At 36.8% G+C, this 26,281-nt stretch overlaps 1 protein-coding gene across 8 annotated transcripts in view; it reads right to left on the reverse strand.

Moving 5' to 3' along the window:
* The window catches only part of RABGAP1L (RAB GTPase activating protein 1 like), a 443,815-nt gene that overhangs the window by 319,904 nt on the left and 97,630 nt on the right, over window positions 1–26,281 (reverse strand). For all 8 annotated transcript variants that reach the window (XM_081024862.1, XM_081024852.1, XM_081024863.1 and 5 more), the window contains exons 12-13: window positions 9,853–9,946; window positions 818–968 (exon numbers count right to left, since the gene is read on the reverse strand). In XM_081024862.1, coding sequence (XP_080880988.1) covers window positions 818–968; window positions 9,853–9,946 — 245 coding nt within the window. The remainder of the gene's footprint in view (window positions 1–817; window positions 969–9,852; window positions 9,947–26,281) is intronic.

Genomic DNA, 26,281 nt, shown 5'->3' on the forward strand with positions numbered 1-26,281 from the left:
TGAGACTTAGAATGTTGGGAATAATGTCTCAAGGTCACAAATGAGTACGTGGGAGAAGTGAGACTCAAATCCAAGAGGAAACGTTGGTGCTCACTATGGAGTAAGATTCTGGGTTCACATTTTAAGCTCTGCTGCTTCTGACCTTGGGCATATTCCCTACATGACATCTGGCATACGTGGGAAAGCGCTTATCACATATGTGAGCATATACTGTATTGTCAAGAGTTCACAGATAATATTGCGAGAAATTATTCTTTATTTTTCTCCCAAAGCCTGAAATCTTAAAAGATATGAATTAACAGCCGCTTAGCAGAGAAAGAGACATGACAGCTGTCACACCACGAGCAGCAATTGAAAGTATGCAGTTTGTTATTTACATTAAAAAGTGATCTGACACCCAGTTATGGTCTCTGAACATTTTTGCTCAGATAGTCCCATCAATAAAAACTTTTTTGAGCATAAACTTCCAACATACTCGTATACTGTATACAAGTATAACTATATTGAAATCTCATATATAACATAAAAGAATAATTGATAACACTTGAAATGCAAACATATTGGTAAATAGTTTTTACAAAGTCACTAAAACGAAAAAATGAAAGCCAAGGCATAAAGTGCTCACGGGTGACAGTGGTGTATTGTTTACCATCACCCAACAAGTGTTCACAACACAAAGTAGAAGTGTTCACTGCACCCCACCAATTTTTAAATAGGTTTTTAAATAGGCTCAAACATTTGTGACTTATTGGAGTTATGTAAACAGGATTTATGTAAAATGCTGTCCAATGAGAATAATATGAAAAGAGCTTCCTACCTTTGTGATAAGAAGTCGGTATCTATCCAGCATTGCCTGGTTGTCATGGCAGCCTGCTAACAACTGCCATACCTCTGCCCTCAAAGCTTCAGGGACGCCACTCTTCACCAGGGTGGATAGCCCTTTCGGTCGTGCACCAAGGTTATTGTGCCTGAGAAAACAAGAAAATAAAATGTTCATATTCCCATCACCATTGCTGACCTACTCTTATGGAAAGTACATTAATGAGTTTATAAAAAAAGAGTAAGCCTTTTATAAAGGCTTAAAAAGGGGGCGGGGCATGAGATTGTGACAGTTTAAGCTCTGCGATGCCTCTATTTTTCTTGATCATATCTTCTTTATTGCTGAGCCATGTTATTCTACCGTCAAGAAAAGGGTTATTCTTTTTTCCCCTCAAATTTTCTGTTTTTAATCATCCTATGAACTTACTCATGAATGAATGTGTTAACTAAATACTTCTAGGCAACATTTCAAGGCATAAAAAGAACCATCTGAATCCCATGAGATGAATATATGGCAAGTTGGCTAATGGTGTGGGGTTTGGAGGGGAAGAGATGCTGAAACTGAAAGTGGACGACAGGCCTATCCCGCCTTGACTGTACCCCTACGTCCTCACCCAAAGTGCCCCCTGAAGGAAGGACCTAGCCCTTTCCTACAAAACCTATACAACTTCACCCTGCTCAGGGAGCAACACATACTTATGGGTCTTACCCACTTCCAAGGATGTTTAGAACTGGAACAAAGGCAAAAGTCTCTTATCATGAAGTCACTGATAACACAGTAGGTATGCTACTATGATAATCTGCCAATCTGAACAAGAAACAACTGTAGTTCCCAGTCTTGTGAATATAAATTCCATTCCTCAACTTTTTCAGGGTGTCTAGCTTGAACCTGAAGCTATGTTCTCTGCCTTTTTGCTCAAATTTTATCTCTACTTGAATTTGCTGCTCACTTTTGATCTTTTAGAGCTGACCCTGGTGTAACCATCAGGACTCCAACCCTTCATGATGTTCTCTGGTTTGTTCTAACATCCCAGGTTCTCGTTTCAAGTTTTAAACCTTAGAAGTCCTAAAAACCATGCGCCTGCTTTCTAAAATCGGCCTCCCATCTACTCCACCCACTTCTCTAGCGTATAAACCCACTTCTGTCTCCAGCATGGTGCCCCGTTTGGCCATGCCCTTTCTATGCTGTTGCCATACTGTCCTAACTGGACTATCTGGAAAAACCGTAATAACTTTGATAACTCAAAAGTTCAAGTGAACTCATCCCATTAATATTTTTAATAATCTAGCGTATTTATATCCATTCTGTTTTCTTTTGTTCTCTTCAAGGAAAACTTTTATACTGCTGAGTTAGAGAACCTAGGCTGACAATACTACCAGGCCTGAAGCAAAATGAAGTAAAAAGAGGTAGAGCTTATACAATTTCACATGCTATGCACGACTCAAGAACAGTTATGCTGCTAAGTGAACAAAGCAGGTTCCAAAATAGTGCCATATATGGTAATATTTTAGATACACATCCTCTCTTTCTCAAAATTGTATGTATATTATTTTAAATATTCATATTCTCTCTCCCTTTCTGTCTCCCTGTCTCTTTCTCTCTCTCTCTCCAATACTTTTTACTCCCTCACAAACCCCATTGCTGATTGCTTTTTAAAACCTGCTTTTACCATGTATAAGGAAAGATGTGGAAGAACAGACTCCAAAGTATCTGTGTAATAGAATAAAGAGGGAAAGAATTCCTTTTATTTTCCTGTGCTGTTTGAAATATTTAGAATGATCTTAAATTCTTTTGTAATCATACACAAAAAAAGGTATTTCAATTCTTTAAATTTCTCTCATGGACTTAAAATGTAACTTTGGTGAATTTGGAAACACGCCATAGCTAAATACGGTCCACAAAATATGTCAAGTAGAGGGAGAGTACTGGTTATTCTTGAGAAGACTTACACCTGAGGAAACTATTTGACACCTGGAACTTTCTTCCAGCTGCCTCTTCACTATCCAACTGAGTTTAAGATTAGCAAAAGAAGTTAGCTACATTTTTAATTAAAATCTTTTAGAGAGGGAGAGAGAGAGAAGATTAGCAAAAGAGTATGATGCCACAAGAGAACCAGGATCAGTTGTAAAAGGATCTTTTTCATAATGTATTGTTTGGTTCTGATTATACTTTTGAATAAGAAAAACATTTGTGGTTTGAGGGTAGCTGAGTTTCCGTACTCTCAGTGTAGAAAACTGACAACTAAAAACAACAGTTTGCAAAGGACTAAGCTCGTTTCCTCTGAAATTAAATGCAAACTATTCTGAATTCGGAGTCCCATAATGCATAGAGTATGAGGGGAATTCAATATAATTAAATATATGATATGCTGCATGTTTATAGATTTCAGTAAGTCATGCTGTGTGTCTACAGCTATTACAACTCCAATAAATACCTCCCGTGTAAAAATAAAAATAAAAAACTTGATTCAACTCCTCAAGCCTCTCGCTATGACAGTGTCTCCAACCTTGCACATCAAATTTCTCTAAAGAGTTGCAGTATAGTCGCCAAGCCTCGTTCTTCCCCTCTCACTCGTCCCTCAATTCAGTTCAATGGCTTCTCTCTCTCCGAGAAAAGTTTTCACTTCCATGACACACGACCTCTCTCCATGCCACAGAATGCCAGGGACATTTTCCAGTCCTTTCCCCGTTGACCATTTTGTTTCCTTTGGCATCAGTGACAAAGCACTCCCTCTCCTTACGCCTCACAAATCCCACTGCTGCTCGCTTCTTCTCTAACCATCGCTTAAGTACCCGAGTTCTCTCTTTGCTCTTTCCCTCAGTGATCCAGTTTCTTTCACTCTCTTGTCTCTGGCCATTATCAGCCACGCCCATGCATTCTGAGCTCCAGAGGCTCAAAGGCACCTGAAAATCAACACGCCTGTTTCATGAAAAGGCCGGTAGGCAAAGCCACCCCCAAATGCCCAAGGCACTGACAGGCCAAAAAACGACACAGACAAGTCCGCTTGTGTGTTTCGAGGTCCAACAGGGAAGTTACTTACAGGAACGCAGTCATGGGCAGCAGCAGGACGAAGCAGATCCCTGCACTGTTCACCCCCAGACCATTTGTTTGATGCCCCTCTAAGAAATGGCCCTCGTGTTCCAAAAGGAATGCAGAGGTGATGGAGGGGAGCAGGACCAGATACTGGGGTTCTGGCGCCAGGGCGAGTAAAACATTGAGGGTGCCTCGCCCCAGAAGAAGAGCTCACCGGTGCAGGAAGGATTCATGGTAGTTTGTGATTAACCCAAAGCGTCTGTGCACATTCCAGAGTCCACAGGAGAGGTGGGGCGGGAAACAGGGTTCACAGGGATTCATTTTAAAATGGAGTCGGGTTTTAAGATGAAGTCAGCTCTCTCCACACACTGCCTAATCTGAACTCATATTCTTGCTCCCTAATCCTGTTTGTTTTCCAGGGTATCTCATCTCAGTGACTGTCATTTAGATTGTAATCCATTCAAATTAGAAACCTAGGAGTTATTGCTGACATTACTCTCCACCCCACAATTCATTACCAATCCATCAATAAGTCTAATTTTATTTTCCCAACGTCTCCAAACGCCATGCACTTCTATTCCACCGCCAACGATTCTAATTCTTCTGGACCTCTGCAATAGCCCCAAACATCCACTTGTCCTACTACAATACATTTCTAATACTGCAGACAGAACGGAAAGGACAAACAGCTTGCTGAACTAGTATGTTAACTCAGAGTAGTTTATATAATGATTCACATAAGATTTTGGATTTGGAGTATCTCTTCCTGTACAATCATACACACACTGCTTAAGGTTAATAGTCAACTGTCCGTGATGAACATTTCACTGTAACATGATTCAACCCAATCTACATTCGGCTTCTAGCTGACCCTCAGCCATCTGTTTGGCAGGCATAATGGGAGAATCTTTTCTCCTCGCCTAAAAACCTAGGCATTATTTATCTCTATAGACTGACATTTGAAAGCAACTAGGCCCAGTCAGAATGGCTATCATCAGCAAGACAAATAGTAACAAGTGTTGGAGAGGCTGTGGAGAAAAAGGAACCTTCATCCACTATTGGTGGGAATGCAGACTGGTGCAGCCGCTATGGAAGGCAGTGTGGAGGTTCCTCAAAAAATTACGAATAGAATTACCGTATGACCCAGCAATCCCTCTCCTGGGTATCTACCCAAAAACTCTGAAAACATTTATCCATAAAGACACGTGTGCTCCAATGTTCATTGCAGCTTTGTTTACGGTGGCCAAGACATGGAAACAACCAAAATGTCCTTCGACAGATGAATGGATAAAGAAGTTGTGGTATATATACCCAATGGAATACTATTCAGCGGTAAGGAAAGATGATATAGGAACATTTGTGACAACATGGATGGATCTTGAGAGTATAATGCTAAGCAAAATAAGTCAGACAGAAAAAACAGAGAACCCTATGATTTCACTGATATGTGGTATATAAACCAAAAGCAACAAAAGAACAAGACAAACAAGTGAGAAACAAAAACTCACAGACACAGACAATAGTTTAGTGGTTACCAGAGGGTAAGGGGGGAAGCGGTTGGTAGATGAGGGTAAGGGGGATCAAATATATGGTGATGGAAGGAGAACTGACTCTGGGTGGTGAGTCAGGATTTATACATGATGTAATACAGAATTGTACACCTGAAATCTATGTAATTTTACTAACAATTGTCGTCCCAATAAATAAATAAAAAGAAAGAAAGCAACTAGGTCATTCATAACATCTCATGATTAATAGTTTTACTTTACTGATTATCCTAGTAACATTACAGTAATTACATTGCACACTGCACACTAGTACTTAAGAGGTACTAATGAACATTAAACCCAATGCTACTAGTACACACCTAAGACCAGGGAGGACCTAAAGGAAGAGCGACTTATAGGAACAATCACTGCTTTCAATGTTTCTGATAAAAATGTAAGTACATTTGGCCGTTGTTTCAATGCAACATTAACTGCCACTATCAAGAGACTTGGAAATGAGTAACTAGTTATGACATGTTCTGAACTCTGTTCTGCACTAGAAACAAAATAGGTATCTAATTATTCAAAAAGTCACATATAAACCAGAAATGTCCTAAACATATAGTAATCATTTTATTAATGCATGAATATAAACTCCACAAGGGCAAGAGCCTCTGTCTTCTTTACTTATGGACCCCAAGCACCTGGAACAGTGCCTGGAACACAGAGGCATTCACTATACTTTTCATAAATGAATAAACATGTTTATGAAAATAAATTAATATGGTCTACTACTAAAGCTAAGATAAAATGCTTTTTTAAAAGCAAACATTCTCATTGATTTTAATAGAATAAGAAAGCTGCCATGTACTCATCTAGTTACTTCAAAGAGGCATTTTTCTCGAAACTATCTAGGCATATAAAAACTTTTTTCTATTTTTAAAGCTGTCCGGGAGAGAATTTCAAAAGTAAGATATCATTTCTAACCCAAACAGCAGAGAAATCAAGAGAGGAGAAGAAAAGCCTCTGAATGACACTGACAGGTCACTGATGGAATGAGGGCCATTTTGATAGAGGGGAGGTAGAAGTAGGTGGCTAGAAGACGTGACAATGGGAGGGCAGCGGTTTGACCCATTTTACAAGGTTCTCTCAGAAAACAGAATAGCCAGAACTGAAATGAAAAGATGGGGAGGGCGGTAAAGTTGGGGATTTCTCCTTCCACTAATGGGAAGACCTAGGTATGTAAACTTAAGTCTTACATTAAGTTACATGAACTACATTTTTAAAAGTTTCAAGAAAAGAGATAGACTAAAGGTCTTCCTAAAGATCCAGAGCACACATTTGGTTTCAATTTGCTTGTGTTTGCCAGGTTTTTTCCTTCATTTGAAAAATGGAACATTACATTAATGTGAAAAGGAAGGAAGCTATGGATGTTCATGCTTAGTGATTCTAACCTTTCAGGTTTTCTCTAAGTTTAGATTTTATTTTGTTTCCTGACAGTTTGTTCATGCTCAGCTACATGGAGAGACCACACTGATTGAGAAACCATAACCTCCTTTGAGAATAGGTATAAGCCATGAAGAATACAATCAAAATGCCTACTAACTGTGTATCAGTTTTCTAATATTCTAATAAGAGAATGAATCGTTCAAAGATGATTTTCTTTAATAAACCAATACCCAGTTTTTTGCCTCAGATATTCACTTAGTTGTTTGGTTAGAAAATCTTCCTGCTACAAAAGTTGCCTTTTATACCTAAATGTTCATGGTCAACACTATTTCTTTAAAAATCTTAGCAGCTTCAACACCATTTGAAAACAAGAAGCAGTTATTCAGAAATGATCCTTCCGAACGCCTCAAATTCAACAACAGGCCCAAATGGAGTCTGTGGGGACAAAGCCCCAAAAAGCAGTTTCCAGGCTCTCGGCCTCACATAGAAAGGTGCTGGCTCGGGTAGTAAATGGCCATCAACTGTGATCAGATGGCCATCAGCTGTGGCTAGTTGGCCGTCAGCTGTAACCCGTAAGCCACTGGCCACTAATATAACTGCTGTGACACTAGCGAAAGAATGGGGGCTAGCAAGAAGATGGTGGCTGGCAAGTGTGGACTGCTGTTAGGACGGCGGGTTGCAGATTACGTAGATCCTGCTTCCTGTGTCTCCAGCCCAGCCGCCAGCAAGAATATATAGGTGTGACTTCCCTATCTATGGCTCCGTGGGTGTTCCTTTATGGCCTCACCATGTCCTGCGTTCTTATGTGGGGAGCGGGAGCAGAGACCCCGCCGGACGCCCCGCACAACACCCCGTATCACACCCCGCAGGAGACCCCGCACGACAGAGTCACTTGTGCTAAGCCCCATGTCAGTAAACCAAAACTTCATACCTACTTAATGGAAGTTTCGGCTTCCCAAGGAATGCAATCTTAGCCAGTCAATCTGAAATTTCCTGGTCAGCACTTGTGAGGTCATCTGCCTGCCAGGCCCTGTCTTCCACTAAAGGCAAGTGACCTGGCCGGAAACAACCCACTGTTTGCTAGTCCCACCCTGTCCCTGTCTATGAAAGTCTTCCATTTTGTAAAGCTCTTTGGATAGGAGATGTCCAATTCGTGAATCGTTGAATAGAGCTAATTAATCCTTCAAATTCACTTTGAATTTTGTTTCTTAAATTCCTAACAGAATCGCCCATCCTGCCTACCTACCTGATCACTCTCTGTATCTAATTGGGTCCCTCACCCTTCACCATCCCCAGGTGACAGCTGAGCAACCTGCCTGTAGAATCTTGTCAGGGGAATTTAGCCAGGATCCCCTAAAACCCCTGGTGTTTCCTCTTAGTAATTTTTCATCCACGGACCTCCACCCTGCTCGTTGGCCATAAAGTCACACTTTTCTTTGCTGTTATTTGGAATTGAGCCCAGTCTCTCTCCCCAAATGCAGGACCCCATTTCAGGATCCCGAAACATATCACAAGAGCCCCGCTTTGAATAGTCTACCTAACTGTCGTTAACAAGTGTCAGGAATAGTTTTGTTTTAACACTAACTCAGGGCCATCGAAATTGAAAAGTGTCCATCTTAAAGAGGGGAATAACATAAATGAAATTAGTAAAAACAGATGAGATGAATTTAGACAGGTGGACGACGTTTACATGAATACATTAACTCTGGATATAGTGTAGGGGAAAACCATGAAAGGTTTTCAACATGGACTAAAGAGATTACTGAACACCCTTTTAGTGGTATGTTGGAACTTCTGAGAATTATCTGATGCCGAAGGGGTATAAGCCTTTGTTTGTACTTAACCAGGCTAATTTACAGCTCTCTCCACAAATAGAAGATAATGTGCAGAAAGCTGATAATAATGCAAAAGTTTTTTGTCCCTAGCTAGGCAAATGAATTTCAGGTAGAAAATATGAATCTCTAATTCAAACCCTCATTTTGAATGGTTCTAATACCTTACTGATTCCTTATTAATTAATGAGATAAAGAAATTCTGAGATTTGTTCATCTTATATTTGTACATGTAAGATAAATTATATTTCTGTTTAACAAAGGCAAGGCAGCTGGCCCCCTTCCTCTTAGGGTATCTCCCTAAAAACATAACAGGCTCAACACTTTGATCAGGAATTGGACAAACCAGTTTCCAGATTATACAATGAGAAGTCATAAGCCTTCCAACCCTTGGATCTGTAAACACACATCTCCAAATTAACTCAGGACTCTCTCAGGATATGCACAGGAGATTACCATAAAAAACATTCACTTGATTCATAAGAAGATAAAAGAAGTTTTCATTGTTCTTTCTTCTACTGTATAAAATGTGAAATTCTTCCCAGACTTTGTAGTTTCTCCTGGACTACCTGCAGGCTCATCACCTGATACGCACACTCAAATAATCGTGTTTTCCATATGTCTATATTGGTATGGTGGAATCTTTTTGTTGGCAAGATTTTTCAATTTTACCAACATATGATCTTTTTAAAAAACAATTATAGTAAACAGTACTTATAATAAATATAAACAGAGTACTTTTTTGTATCTCCAGATGAAATACTCCTAAATGTAAAGTAATAGTTTTAGTCAGAAAGAATAAAACAGGCTGAGCTACAGTTCATAATTAATGGTGAAATGAGTATTTCTAAACTCTGCAGCCCATTTTAGTAGAAATAGACTTAGCAGAGAAAGGAAATGTAACCCTTTAACAACAGATATTTATATGTGTCGGTAATAAAGCATAAAATTGACTACTCTGAGCAATGTTATGTCTGACTGAAATAATAAGGCAAATAATCTTCCAAAAGCAAGTTAAATAAGACCCTGCTGGGGGGAAGACCTAGCCAAGCATAAAAAGTATCTATGAATTATATTTTAACTTTTATGGTTTTAAGTACATTAAAATATTGATATTAGGATATATAAACACATAGATTTTAATTAATACAACAAATTATGTAATACAAAATTTAACTACTACAACATCAATTATGTTAATATAAAATTTTCAAAGAAAATAAAATTTTACCATCTTCCTAGCAATTCTCCCCAAGAATATAGGATCTTCTGGGGACAGTCCTTCGACACATCACCTGTTCCACTTGAGAGTTCATTATCACTCTCTGCAGAAGAAACACAAAAACAAAGACAACAAACATTATATTATATATTATATTAAATATTTACATATTATAAAACAAGAAACATGACTGTGTGGCCAAAAAAAATACTTCTGATTATATTATTACACCCATTGCAAAAAATATTAATAACAGTAAAAACTTTATTCATAGAATTTATCTTTAGTGTTCAGAGAAATATTTTCAAAGCATAAACTTTTTATGAAAATATCCACACTTTACATAGTATGAAATTGAAAATACCTACAATACCTTTATCCAAAGAGTAACGTGTAAAAGCTAACGGTAACATAACCAGAAACTCCTATAAGATGCTCTACTCACCAGATTAATAGTCTTAAATATTTATATTTTATTGGTGAGACTAACAAATACTAAAACCAGGGTCAGACATCTATATCAATATATAACACTGGGAAACACATATATAACGATACAAACAGACCAACAACAACCTGAAAGGTGAAGATAAAATTTAAGGTTTTAAACATATATTCACAAATACAAGATACTTATGACTAAAGGAAATTGTTTGGCCTTTTAAAATGGCAACTTCACAAAACATTCCAAAATGTAAAATAATCGTTTTAGAAAAAAATAAGATGGGCTGAGTTACAGTTTACAATCAGTGGTGAAAATGAGTAATTCTAAGTTCTATAAATCTTTTAAGGGGTAACAGAGTTAGTAGAGAAAATAAATGTAATGGGCACAATTTATCTACATTATAACAAGGACTTTGACACAGTACTACCTAAGAGAAGGCTGGAGAAGTACTGTTTGAATGATAAAATAAGCCAGATAAGACTCTGGCTGGCTGACAGCAAGTAGAAGGTTTCCCGATGCTGTGACCATGTACTAGGGATTGGCATAAAGAGAATCCCACAGGGATCTGTGTTAAGAACAGTGTTACTGAGCCTACTGTACATCCAATGATCCAGGTATCAATTAATCCATATTGGTAGTTAATTCAACACCAGAAAATCATTAGTGTGATAGGTAAAGGTTTATTTGGCCAGGTTAAGAGATTTGGTCACATCCACACGCAAAAACTGTATCCCATTTTTAGTAATATATAATCAAAACATATGCACACACACTGGACAATGCTTCAACAGCTTTCAGACAGTATTGGATAAACAAGAATTATGAGGGACATTTTACTGAAAAAGCGAATATTATTCTGGAAATGGGGATGAAAGGTCAGAGGGTGGACACTAACACATGGCTCTCCAATGACCTCACACAAGCATCTTTCCAAAGTTTGCAATAAGTTCACCATGAAAACAATACACATCAGAGATGTTTTCAAAGCTAAAGCAAATGAAATATTACTAAATATTGGAGGAATAATGTAAACAAAAACAACTAAAGCCTTAATAGTAAAGTATCTTAAAGAACTACCCTCTGTAAACAACTATCGTTTATAATCATTATTATTTTTCATCTAAACTGAGGCACTTTTGAGAGTTAAAAGGGTCACTATTAAAAATCACAGAAAACAGGTCAAACTTAGACAACACCTCAGGCAAGCAGGGATTGCTTGTCACCTTTCTTGCAAAGTGGCACCAAGTGTTTAATGTAAGTACTTATAAATTGGTATTCTGTTAAACAGCATCTAAGAAGGTTCCATCTTAAACTCTATTTGCTCCACAGAAAATATGACAAATTTCCAAAGTATTTGATGAAGTTGTACATGCTAAATTGGAGAACAAAATTAAGAACACAATGAAAAGGAAAAAGAAAAATGGGAAAAAAACATTGAAAGACATCATCAATCTTGATTATAATAAAAATCAGAAAGTACTATTAACATAGAGAATCTGTCAGCTTCTTGTGGGGAAAGAAAGTCCTAAACATGAAACACAACCAAAATGCCAGAAGAAATATTAAGAAATCTGACTGCCTATAAATTAAAAACTAAGTTATGCAATATATTAAAAAAAAATTCCAACATATTACACGGAGCTATTTTCAATAATATACCAAGGTTTTACTAAATAAGAAAATCCAACAGAGAATTGGGCCAAGGACATGAATAGAGCATAGGTCACGAAATATAAAATACAACTAGCCAATAATGAAAGCCCTATCTCATTAATAGTTTTTCAATGCAAATTAAACAATGAAACATATTCACCAATTAGATTGGCAGAGAGTATAAAGAATAATAATAATACTTGTGTTGTTAAAAGCATGGGGATTCAGGCAAGAAAGTTGATGTTTAAATGAGAGCAATCTTTTAATTTATTAAGATTCTAAATTAGTACACTGTTAGATCCAGCAGGGCTATTTCTAGAAATTTATTCTCCAGAAATACAAATGCCAGAGACAGACATAAAAGGATTTTCATTGTATCATTGCTTGCCATAAGAAATTGAAAACTATCAAGAATCCATCAATAGAAGTTTTATTAATTAAATTAAGGTACAGTCATTCAAAAACTACTATCCAGTATTTAAAAGAATTATGTAAAACTTTATATGCTAATATGAAAACCACCCAAAATATATTATTTTGTAATGAAAAGCAAGAAACAAAAGAGTATAAATAAATTAATTAATAAAAAAAAAAAAAAAAAAAGAAACAAAAGAGTAATTTTTAAAGATGGTTTTATTTTAGTAAATAATATAGCTTCTGACTACAAAGACCTTTAAAAATTGCTGTAAGAATATACACCAAGCTATTTCAGCACCTAGCAATATGTTATCACATAGTAGGCATTCAATAAATATCTGGGGAATACATCTTTTAAGTTTTACATTTCTGTAATATTCTTATGTTTTACAATAAGTATGCATAACTATAATAAGCATGGGAAAAGGATTTTTATATTTTAAATAATTCCTACTGCAATATAAAACAAAAACCTATTATATTATTATAAAGCTCTGCTAATGAACCATAAAATCATCACTGATAACAATGTATCATTTTCCTGACAATCTTCCAAGTTATTTTCCACCACAAAAAGGAAATCAGAATTGCAAACACCTAGATTAGCAGAGGAAAACCATCAGGAGAAGGGAAGAAAATGAGCACACTGAAGTACTCGTAAAACCAGATCCCTGATGAATAATTAATGCTGAGAGGACAGCAAGTCAGGGGCCAAATATTTGGATGAAAAATCAGACTTAGCCACGGAAGATAGAAATCCCAGTCTTTCATTTATTTTTTGTTATATATTATTTTTTTCTTATTAACCATAAGGTTGTATAGGTTTCAAGTGTACAATTCTGTAATACATCCTCTGTATATTGCATTGAGTGTTCACAACCCAGAGTCAGTTCTCCTTCTGTCACCATGTGTTTGATCCCCTGTTCCCTCTCCTACCTCCCCCTGTCCCTCCTTACCCTCTGGTAACCACTATTCTGTTGCCTGTGCCTATGAGTTTTTGTTTGCTTGTCTTGTTCATTTGTTGCTTTCAGTTTATATCCCACATATGAGTGAATCATATGGTTCTCATTTTTTTTCATCTAACTTATTTCGCTTAGCATGATATTCTCAAGATCCATCCATGTTGCCACAAATGGCGGTATTTCATCTTTTCTTATTACTGAGTAATATTCCATTGTATATTGTACCATCTTCTTTATCCAATTATCTATCAAAAAACACTTCAGTTGTTTCCATGTCTTGGCCACCATGAATAATACTGCAGTGAACACAGGGGTACATATATCTTTATAAATAAATGTTTTCAAATTTGGGGGTACATACCCAGAAGAGGAATTACTGGATCATATGGTAGTTCTATTCTTAATCTTTTGAGAAACCTCTATACTGTTTTCCATAGTGGCTGTACCAATTTATATTTCCACCAGGGAATGTAAATTGAGGGTTCCTTTTCCCCCCCAATCTCTCCAACACTTGTTATTACTTGTCTTGTTGGTAACAGCCATTCTAACAGATGTGAGATGTATCACTGTGGTTTTGATTTGCATTTCCCAGATGACTAGTGATGTTGAGCATTTTTTCATATATCTGTTTGCTGTTTGTTGTGTCTTCTTGGGAAAAGTGTCTGCCTTTTTTATCTATATTACAGTCACTACGAGTATTCCAAGTTTTATAGGTATTACCTCATTTCATCCTCCAAATAACCTAGTGAGGTAGTCACTACTTGTTTGCCCACTTTAAAGATGAGAAAATTAAGGCACTGAGAGGTTAAACAACTTGCCCAAGGTTACCCTGCTAATAAGTGATGGAGAGATGGGATTCAATCTCAGTTTGAAACTAGAGTCAAATACCTATCCTTATAGTTTTTCCTACCATGTTTCTATAGGAGACTGTGTTTGGCATTTATCAGATACCAGTCTGTACTAAGTGCCAACATCTAGTAAATACTGGGAGCCAGAGGCAAGAATGAAAAAGCCAGAAACATTTAAAGCAACATGCCCAAGAAACGCTACATTGGGAACAACAGATTTAAAGGAGAGGTTTTAGGGGTATTCCCCTTGGTGCTCAGGAAGAATAAATACGAAACTGATATCCCAGTGACATCAAGAGTGTGAGCCAGATCTCTCTCTTCTTTGCCGCAGAAACTACTGCCCATGAGTGTTTTAAATACTCATTGGCCATCCTGCTAGACAGGGGGGAAAATGGGGCTGAAGGAAAGTAAGTCAAAGTTCCTATGATATTAGGCAAGACAGAGCTTCTAGATAGGATGAAAGAAATAAACTAAGAAATAAATAAGAATGAAAAAGACATCAGAGACCAACATGCAGTAAAAAACAAACAGACAAAAAACCCATAGTGAGGCGGTTGGCAAGTAGAACATGACAAACAAGGAAAGAGAAGAAACAATGGAACCATGCAGCTATGTAGAAGGGTAACTCCGAAAGTTCTGAAAAAGCAACTATATCTCATTCTACATTTAAAAATATATATATATAGACAAATGCTAGAAGGTTGGAATCCCATCCTTGGCTAAATCCTACCTTTCCACCCAAATCCAGGTTGGGGGTTACCTTCTTCTGGCTGGGCCAAGTGCCCCCCCCCACAACACTTATCACACCATATTACAATGTCTACTTTCTTCTACATCTTCTCCCATCAGACTTTCCGTTTCTTGGCTATGGAGACTAACTTTATTTCTATATTACAACTGAATAGATTATACTTGGCCATAAGAGTGTTAAAAGTTGCCTGAATGAATTGGAGGGGAGGGGAGAGAAGGGGGAGAAGAGGGAATGTAAATCCATTACAACTAGAAAGAATGTATTCCTTGAAAACTGATGACATTTAGTATACGGGCATCTGTGCCCAGACATGGGTACATCGAAATCCGGTTCATTCAGTCATTCATATCTTAATGAATTTTGGAGCCAAACTGCCTGGATTTGAGACCCCATTCCACCACTCATTACCTGTGATCCTGGTCAAGTTACTTAACCTCTCTGTGCTTCAGCTGCCTATTTATAAAATGGAAATAATAATAGTATCTATAGTATAGTTTTAGGAATTAAGCAAGTTACTATGCAAAACACAGTGCCTGGCAAAAGGCAAGAGCTATATAAATGTTAGCTATCAAAAGCTGTTTGGGGGCGGAGGAATGGCTCAGTTGGTTAGAGCGTGGCTCTGAACAACAGGGGTCGCCAGTTCGATTCCCACATGGGCCAGTGAGCTGCACCCTCCACAATTAGATTGAAGACAATGAGCTGCCGCTGAGCTTCCAGAGTGGTGACCGGATGGCTCAGTTGGTTAGAGTGACAACAAGGTTACTGGTTCAATTCCTGCATGGGATGGTGGGCTGCGCCCCCTGCAACTAAGATTGAAAACGTCACCTGGACTTGGAGCTGAACTGCGCCCTCCAAAACTAGATTGAAGGACGACGACATGGAGCTGATGGGCCCTGGAGAAACACACTGTCCCCCAGTATTCCCCAATTAAAAAAAAATGTAATAGCTTGTGCATAGATAGTTGATAAGAATGTCCTCGTTAGCTTCGGTAAACTAAGCATATTTTTTTTAAAAAAAGCTGTTTTTATCTAACAAATATAATGCCTATAATGTAGAGTACTGGGATAGAAGCTAGAGTGCAAGGATTGAGGAATGAATGGGTGGGAAGCGGAGACAGCAAATGTAGAGTTTGCTTTATTCAGGCTCATGAAGCACGGGGAGGTGAGAGTAAGGTAGCTAAAGGGAACCGCACGGTCAACTGAAGCATTGCACTTCCTTTGTCAACCCCCAAACCCCAGAAAACTGGCCCGTTCTTCCTTTTTGGCTCCTGCAATAATATCTATAAGACTTTCATGAAAACATGCCTGTTTTCATTATTTACTCGTGTACTTAATATCTATAATGACATTCATGTTTGGCAGGTGTTTCCCTCTCTTGTAATCCAAGCTTTGAGAGGTCTGGGACTATGTCTTATTCGTCTTTAGACAGTAGCCTTTGGCATGGATGGAAAGATTTCTTTGTTACTGCTTTACTTTTAGAATATGTTCATACACTTAAAGTAATTGAGTAGTTCCAACTTCCTCTATAAAGTTTCACTTCAGAAGAGGTCTCTGAGAGACTTTAATTTAGGGAGTAGGGTTTGGTAGAGACTCCTCTAATATCCCTAACTTCAATCATTTTTTCCTGAACATTTTCCTCATTGATTCCAGTTTCCCTGCAGTTATAGGTCTCCTTCAGAAAGCAGGACCACACAGCTGTCGTCAGACTGACACTGTAGGACTACCGCTTTCGTTAATCTAAACATCAGTGAAATGGCAATGATAGCATCAATCACATAGTGCTGTAAAAATTCAATGAAAATGAATGTGAAGTACTAAACGCAGTGCCTGGACACAGTAGTAAAGTGTTAGTTGTTGTTAAGATATTATTATTCAGTCTTCAGTTTCTATTATTGTTATTGAGTCCTCAGTTTCCTGCCCAGCATTTCAAAGTAACTAAAAAAGCATCCCACATTTTTTATTATCCACTAATTTCTAATATGCAGAGAGTGGAAACCAATTTTACAACATCAAGACAAGATACACAGATGTAAATTTTTAGATCAAACAAAATAAATAGGTATGATGTATGTACGATACTTCAATCAAAATAATTTCAGTTTTTTTCATAAAAAATTGTGTTTCTAGTAGCAATGTTTTTCATCCTACTCATAAAAGAAAATTTTCAGAACTCGTATCAACAGACATTGTGAAAGGAAAAAAGAATACACATACAATGCGTTTTTCAAATAAAGTTTAAAATAAATCACAAAATTAGGAGCAAATCGGCACAAAAATCTCTCTTCTTTTGAACTGAAGGATTATTCATAAAATAAAAAAGTTGAAAAGTAAGCACAGATAAAATGTGACTGCTGAGGGTTTTCAGAAATTTCCCCCTTAATTTTATCCTTTTTTTTATCAGTAATAAATGTTTGCTGAAAATAACACAAGAAATCAGAGCTTGCTATAAACTCTCTTCTCAATAATTGGGAGAAAACTCCACAACCTTACTAATTGTGCAAAACCTGTAGGAACACAGGTCTGTATAATATCTATGAACCAAAAACAGTACAAAAGTGATTTATTTTGATTACTTAGTAGTAAATAATGTCATTTTGAACAGCCAAAACTATAACCACATTTGTATGACCTTGAATGTAACATAATCTCTCATTTCTCACATGACAGAGTCAGAATATACTTGTTCTCTATGAAGTTGATATACAAATGTAAATCATTAAATTTAAACAAAAGATCGTCCTTAATTTCTGAAAAATTTTAACATTTCTCAGTGTCGAAAGCAAGGTGATTTATTACAGAGAGAAGATTCAAGATAGAGGAGACCACACATTGCATGATTTCTTTCCAAAAGAATCATCATCACTGTCATTCTGAATCTAATTACAGGTTTCTAATTAATAATCCCTGTAGTAGCTAAGCATAAGTGATTAATAAAAATGTATCATAAATCGCTGAAACCCGTCTACCATACTCAAGAGAACTAGGGCAGCCGAGACACTTCATCTGAAGGACAATTAACAGCATTCAGCAACGGCTTTCTTAATCATGAGGCTAACATATCCTGTGTTTGTATATGTGTTCATCGCTTTTTACAGTTTCCTGGGATATTAATAACATTTAGAATTTATTTAGATATTTATTACATTTTGTATTTCAGTTATTGGGAAATGCATTTAAATTTTCTGCACATTTTCTGTTTTTTACTGCTTTATTGAGGTATGATTGACATACAAAAAGCTATAGATATTTAACCTTTTCGCTGCGTTGATTTCAAGCTTGTTCTCCAAAATGCATCAGAAATCCACAGAAAATAATTACAGAATTTATATTTTAAGTAAATGCAGTTAGGGTGATACATTTTATTAAAATAAATGATTGCTTTAAAGTATAAAAATTTCCTACGGTTATTCATTCTTGAAAAACCCAAAAATATGGGAAAATGTATGTCTGCTTTCCTAAACTTCCTTTTGGGAACACTGAGCTCATGGGATAAAGTTGAATGCCACAGTCAGTGGCATGGAAATATTTGACTATTGGCCAATGTCGCAGTGAAAACATTTTAATGTATACAGCTCGTTATGTTTGGAGAAGCTAGTATAGTTAAACAATTTAAAAAATTTGAACCTGTCTATTTGAATGTATTATTTATGACTCTTATTTCAAAATAAATTGAGGGGCGGTAAATATATTCCCCTCCTGAGTGTCTATACTTCTTAATATGAACCAAGCTGAGTTACTGAGAAAATGAGATAACTAGTCATAAGACAGAGTAACTATCCATCTGTCTGCATGTGTAATATGTGAGTTTGTGTGTGTGTGTGTGTGTGTGTGTGTACACAGAGGGAGAAAACGAGGGAGGAAGAGAGATGGATAAATGTTTCCAAAGTAGGGGAGGAGGGATAGAAGGTGAGTGTAAAATCTGGAAGAAATGGGTTGTACATAAGGAAAAATGGACTGATGATAAAGAGATTGCCAAGAGTACAAAACACAATGGGTGGGGGGAGGGGCACAGAAAATGCCAAAATAGATTTAGGTTAGTCTTTAACCTAGACTGGCTCTTGCACATAAGGACTTTAAAAATCAAAAGTGGCTATAAATTATAATTGTGAAAACAACAGAAAATAATGGATTCTTTTCAAAAAAAACAACTCAAGATTTAGGAGTGTAAGTGCCATTTTGACTGGCCTGCTAAACATTCTCTGCGTGGCCCTACGATAACACATCTCTGTGTAATGGCCTCAATATTTGCCTACCTTCCTTTCAGGACTAAGTTACTTGCTTAAGGAAGAGAATATTCTAATCATCATTGTATTCCTCACCTTACCAAAGTACTTGGCAATTGGTAAGCATTCAATTAATGTTTGATAACTAAAATGAGAAACAGTATTTTCAGAACCTATATATCAATTGCCTACATGACATTTCCGTCTGGGTATCTAATAAGATCGCAAACAACCTCACTTTTCTTCCCATAACTGTATTTCCCTAATTCCCCACACTCCCCACACACACCAGTTGCATAAATGACAGCACTATGAATCATATCCAGTTGTTCAAACTGAAAATCTACAAGTTATTCTTGAAGCCTTCTACCCTTAACACCTACATTTCATTACTCCAGCTGTTGACTCCACCTCCAAAACATCTCTCAAATCTATCTACTTTTCTACCTCTACAAATTACAATCCTAGTCCAAGCCTCCAGCATTTTGGCAGAGGTTACTGTAAGAGTCTCCCAAATGGTCTCCCTGCTTCTGCACCCAGTCCACCGACCTCCATTCTGCAAGCACACAGCCGGTATGGTTTTTTTAAAACCACGAATCAAATCTTCTATGATGTCACCTAGCTACCTGTCTACATCTGTCTTGTACCACTCTCATGCTTGTTCCCTACCCTTTGGTCATCTGTCCTCCTTTCTCTTCTTCAAACACACCAAGCACAGTTTCACCTTTGAAGCTCTGCACTAACTGTTCCCTCTCCTGAGATGCTTTTTCCCCATTTTTCAATGACTGGCTTCCTCGTGTCACTTAGATCTTAGTTTAAATGTTTGGAGAAGGTTAAAGCTCAATGTTTCATTTACCTGTTATATGTTGCTTTAGGTGTTCTAATCTAAGGCATCTTGTGTACCCCATTACCTTAGTTTAAAAATTTCTCCTCCTCAGAGAAAGTTTTTGCAGAACGGCCAATCCAAAGTAGCTACCTAGACCAGCTAACCAATTTTAATTACCTGAATGGTTTTATTAGTTCTTGATATTTTCTTATTTATTAATATTCATCTCTCCCTGAATTAGAAGGAGAGAAAATTTATTTACCTTATTATATCAGAGGTCTTCAAAATCAACCCCAGGTTCATTGATTTGCTAGGAAGACAGGACTCAGCATTCACTTTTACTTACACTTATGATTTATTTTTTATTTTATTTTAATTTTTTTTGAAAGCTTGTAGGAGTTTATTTGAGCCACACTGACAATTGCTGGGATTGAGATTGAGGGATTGAGAAAATGCTCCCCACTTACGATTTATTACAGTGCGTGAATACAAAGCAAAATCAGCAAGAGAAATGGCACATGGGCAACTTTCCAGACTTCTCTCCCAGTGAAGTCACAGAGGACACACTTATTTCCTCCCCAGCACGAGTGAAAGGTTGTCTGCCAGGAAAGTTCATGAGAGACTCAGTATCCAAGTTTTTATTAGGGCTGGTCATGTAAGTTCCCTCTGCCTGGGGTGTTCCAAAATTCCAGACTCCAGAAGGAAAATAGGGGCTCAACATAAACCATATTGTTAGTACAAACAGTTTAAGCACAGTGAGCCACTCTTCTCAGGTAGGAACCCTCCTAAAACGTAAGTTTTTCAATATTAGCCAAGGGCCAACCTTGCAAACATGCTTTTCTATAAATAGCAGTCTAAGGCCTGCTATGCTCTTTTCTGCACACTTACTCACCCCTGTATCATCTATAAGAACTTCCATTAACACATTTTTGAAACACAATATGTTGTTGCTCTCTAAATCTAATATTTAAAAGAGATTTCCATTCATTAAACAAATATTTACTTAACACTTGCCACACACAAGGCAATAGGAATTCAAAGAATAAAGTACCATCTGCCCCTTAGGAACTCACACTCTAGAAGGTGAGAGAAATGAAATTTTAAAAATATCATACTTGTAAATAAAGCATTTTAAGAATTATAGTGGTTGGTGTGTTCAAAGTACCATTAAAGCAAGATGGTAGGAAGACTAACACTGACTTTCTTCAGTGTCTAAAGGAAGACTCCCAGAAAAAAAATTAAGGAGAAAAGAAAGGGCCCGCTTTAGCCAGAAGTGGTAGGAAGACTATCTGAAGAGGTGACACTTGAGCCTTGAACTGAGGTCTAAAATAAGTGATGAGAAAAATGAGGCTAGCAGATGTTACCTTCCAAACAAGGAAAACATGCAAGGGCACTGAGAAAGGTCCATTTGAGGGAAAGCTCTAAGTACCCAGTTTACAGTAAACCATCAACAAATGGTAACTATTATTATAATATCACATCCTCTTCATGTATTAAGAAACTGATGATTTAGGAAATTAGATATATAAAGCCCATACCAGTAGTGCATTGTATCTTATTTATATCTACCCTATCCATTTACAAAAAATAATTTGAGGCAGAAGTTAAAAACAGATACAAGTAAAATGAACCAAAAATTAATTAATCAATTATTCATTCATTCAAATATTTACTAAGCACTCACTACATGACCAAGCTTAAAAAGGTGAAACAGACATACTCCCTGCCTTTAAGAAATTTATGTTCTAGTAGAGAAAAAGAAATGGATATAGGTACATGACAACAGAGCAGAATATATTCTATAATAGAAGTAGGAACAAAAAAGTCCAGAGTTGGAATGGGGTACACAAGATGCCTTAGATTAGAACACCTAAAGAAACATATAACAGATAAATGAAACACTGAGCTTTAACCTTCTCCAAAAATAAGACAAAGAGAAAAAATGATAAAAGTCCTGGACCAGAGATGGCTTCACAGGTAAATTTTACCAAACATTCAAAGAAGAATTAACACCTATCTTTCTCAAACTATTACAACAAATTGTAAAGGAGGGAAGCTCATTTTATGAGGCCATCATTACCCTCATTCCAAAACCAGACAAAGGCATTACAAAAAAAGAAAATTATAGGATAATATCTCTGATGAACACAGATGCAAAAATCCTCAACAAAATATTAGCAAACCAAATTCAACAATACATCACGATTAAGTGGGATTTATTCCTGGTATGTAAGATTGGTTCAGTATCTGCAAATCAATTAACATGATATACCACATAAACAAAACGAAAAATAAAAATCACATGGTTATATCAATAGATGCAGAGAAACATTTGACAAAATCCAGCATCCATTTATGATAAAAACTCTCAGCAGAGTGGATATAGAGGGAACATATGTCAATATAATAAAGCCCATACACGACAATCACACAGCTAGTATCATACTCCATGGGGAAAAGCAAAAAGATCAGGAACAAGGCAAGGATGTCCAGTATCATCACTCTTATTAAATATATTATTGGAAGTCCAAGCCACAGCAATCAGAAACTAAAAAGAAATAAAAGGCATCCAAGTTGAAAAGAAAGAAGTAAAACTGTCTTTATTTGCAGATGACATGATACTGTAGATAGAGAACCCTAAAGATTCCATCAAACTATTAGAACTGATATATGAATTCAGTAAAGTAGCAGGATACAAAATTAATATTCAGAAATTGGTTGCATTTTTTATACACCAATAATGAACTGTCAGAAAGAAATTAAGAAAACAATCCCATTTATGATTGCATCAAAAAAATAAAATATCTAGAAATAAATTTAACCAAGGAGGTAAAAGACCTGTACTAGGAAAACTGTAAGACACTGAAGAAAGAAACTGAAGAAGATACAAATAAATGGAAGAATATACCACGCTCATGGATAGGGAGACTTAACATCATTACAATGTCCATTCTACCCAAAGCAATCTACAGATTCAATGTAATCACTATCAAAATATCAATGGTATTTTTTACAGAAATAGAACAAATCATTCTAAAATGTATACGGTTCCAAAAAAAAGACCCTGAAGAGGCACAGCGATCCTGAGAAAGAAGAATGAAGTTGGAGGTATGCCACCTGATATCAAAGTATATTACAAGCTATAGTAATCAAAACAGCATAGTACTGGCATAAAAACACACACATAGATCAATGGAACAGAAAAGAGAGCCCAGAAACAAAACCAGAGCCTATGTGGTCAATTAATCTACGACAAAGGAGGCAAGAATATACAGTGAGGAAAAGGCAGTCTCTTCAATAAATGGTGGTAAGAAAACTGGACAGATACATGCAAAAAAAAAAATGAAACTGGATCACCTTCTTAGACCATGTACAAGAATAAACTCAGAATGGATTAAAGACTTAAATATAAGAAATGAAACCATAAAACTCCTAGGAGAAGACATAGGCAGAAAACTCTTTGACATTGTTCTTAGTAATATTTTTTTCTGATGCATCTTCTCAGGCAAGGAAAATGAGAGAGAAAAATAAACAAATGGGACTACATCAAACTAAAAAGTTTTGCACAGCAAAGGAAACCATCAACAAAACGAAGACAACCTATCAAATGGGAGAAGATATTCACCAATGATACATCTGATAAGAGGTTAATACCAAAATTTATAAAGAACTCATACAACTTAATACCAAAAAACAAACAAACAATTCAATTAAAAAATGGGCAGAAGAGCTAAATAAACATTTCTCCAAAGAGGACATACAGATGGCCAATAGACGTATGAAAGATGCTTAATGTCACTGATCATCAAAGAAATGCAAATAAAAACCACAATGAGATGTCACCTTACACTTCAGAATGTCTATGATCAATAAATCAACAAGCAAGTGCTGGCGAGGATGAGGAGAAAAGGGAAATCTCGTGCACTGCTGGTGGGACTGCAGATTGGTGCAGCCACTATGGAAAACAGTATGCAGCTTCCTCAAAAAACTAAAAATAGAACTGACGTATAAGCTAGCAATTCCACTTCTGAGTATTTATCCAAAGAAATCCAAAACACTAATTCAACAAGATTTATGCATCCCTATGTCCATTGCAGCATTACTTACAATAGCCAAGATATAAAAACCTAAATGTCCATCGATAGACGACTGAATGAAGAATAGTGGTACATATATACAATGGAATATTACTTAGCCATAAAAAAGAATGAAATTTTACCATTTGTGACAACATGGATGGACCTAGAGGGTACTATGCTAAGTGAAATACATCAGATAGAGAAAGACAAATACCATATGCTTTCACTGAAAAACAAAATAAATGAACAAAACAGAAACAGATATAGATACAGAGAACAAACTGATGGTTGTCAGAAGAGAGGAGGGTTGGGGAGCTGAGTGAAAAAGGTGAAGGGATTAGGCAGTACAAATTGGTAGTCACAAAACAGTCACAGAATATAAGCACAGCACAGGGAATACAGTCAATATGGTACAGCAGAGGGGTTACAGTTAATACAGTAATAACTGTGTGGTGCCAGGTGGGTACTAGACTTATGGGGGCATCACTGTAAGTTATATAAATGTATAACCACTATGCTGTACACCTGGAAATTAGTATAATATTGAATGTCAACTGTAATTGGCAAAAATTAAAGTTAAAAAAGAAAACAAATGAAGGGCTACCTATACAGTTCTTACTGAATGTTAAAAAATAATTTTACTGAGTGATACCTTTCCCTAAGCTGTGTGATAAATTTATCTTTTAAATCTTTACATCAAATACCTGAATAACATAATAAATTATGTGCAAGTAGACATTTTACCACATCTGAAGCAGTGTGTGTTATACCCACCCTCGATTAGAAGCAGAAAATATGAAACCAGCATGACAGGCGAACCTCCACTACCAGCCTCTGTATTACCGTATCTGATCTCCTCTCCCATCACTCCCCACCCTGACAAGTGAACTGCGTGTATTTTCCTGCACACGCCATGCTGTTCCTCAACACCCAAAGTTTCCCTCTTCCTACAAGGTTCCCTTACCAAGGCATCAGATACTTCCAGCTGAACAGTATGCATTCACCAAGACGGAGCTCAGAGGCAGGGCCTCTAAGTCTTCCCGAAATCTTCAAGCCAAACTAAGTGCCTCAGTCAGTTCACATCATGCCTTGTTCATATCTTACTACTGCATTTATTACATTTTACTAAAATTATCTACTTATGGGTCTTTTTCTTTTTCAACTAGTCTATATAAGCTTTTCAAAGACAAGAGCCAAGTCTTATTTATTTTTGTGTCCATAGCACCTGGTAGAGTAGTGGGTGTCCACTAAAAGTTTACTAAACTTTTACAAGTTTGATAGAAACCTACTGAATAACTAACTTGAGTTACAGATGGCTTTCTAATGATCTGAGCTGATCCAGGAACCGCACTTGGAAAACACGGAAAAATAAATCATTAATGTTTTCTTTAGAGGGGACATCCTGCATATCAATTGTCTACATTTTTCACAGTCTGAAGTATGGACTCTTCAAAACTGAGATCATTAGCAAGTACCAAATGTACCTGTGGTCTGCACTGTGAACGAGAAAAGCTCCATTTGCTCTGCCACTTGTTAAGGGAATGGGTGGCAAAACGAAATTGCATTTCCTAAGTCAAAGAGCCTTCCATGCATTCACAGGTGGACTGAGGGTCACTGATTCTCAGCATAAGGGATCCTCTGTACTCAACGGTTCTCAATTCTTTCTCCCTCTATATCACTCATATATGCAGCCCGTTCTCATGAATACTTTTCAGCGCATACCGTGAACTATCAACTGAAGACACACCCCAAAGTAACAACACACTCCCACATATTGAAAATGCCTTCTACTTACATTATTTCAATTCAAAAAGATCACATAATCTGATATGCTCATCTTTTTAATGAGTATATTTGCAACATAATACATTTTTTCCTTAAAAAAAATGTGATAAAGGCCAACATATAAAATGTTGACGTATGAGAAGGTCAGACATTAAATACAAACCACACAACCCATACTTCTGCTCCTTTGCCATAAAGCCTGGCTGCTGGTCATAGCAAACAGAATGGGAATCTATTGCATCATTCTATGATTCAACTGTATTATTCTACTTACATAAAGTATCATCCTCTTTTCAAGAAAAGTAGTGAGAAAAGAACTCAAGTTTTCTTAGACAGTTTTAATGCCTTACCAGAATAACATGACCATTATAAATGTTCGACAGAAATCTTTGGGAATAATCACAGGTGCATAGCCTTCAAGAGGATTCTAAATTCTAACCGTTGGAATTC

The sequence above is a fragment of the Rhinolophus hipposideros genome, assembly GCF_964194185.1.
Source record: "Rhinolophus hipposideros genome assembly, chromosome: 19".
NCBI classification, from domain to species: domain Eukaryota; kingdom Metazoa; phylum Chordata; class Mammalia; order Chiroptera; family Rhinolophidae; genus Rhinolophus; species Rhinolophus hipposideros.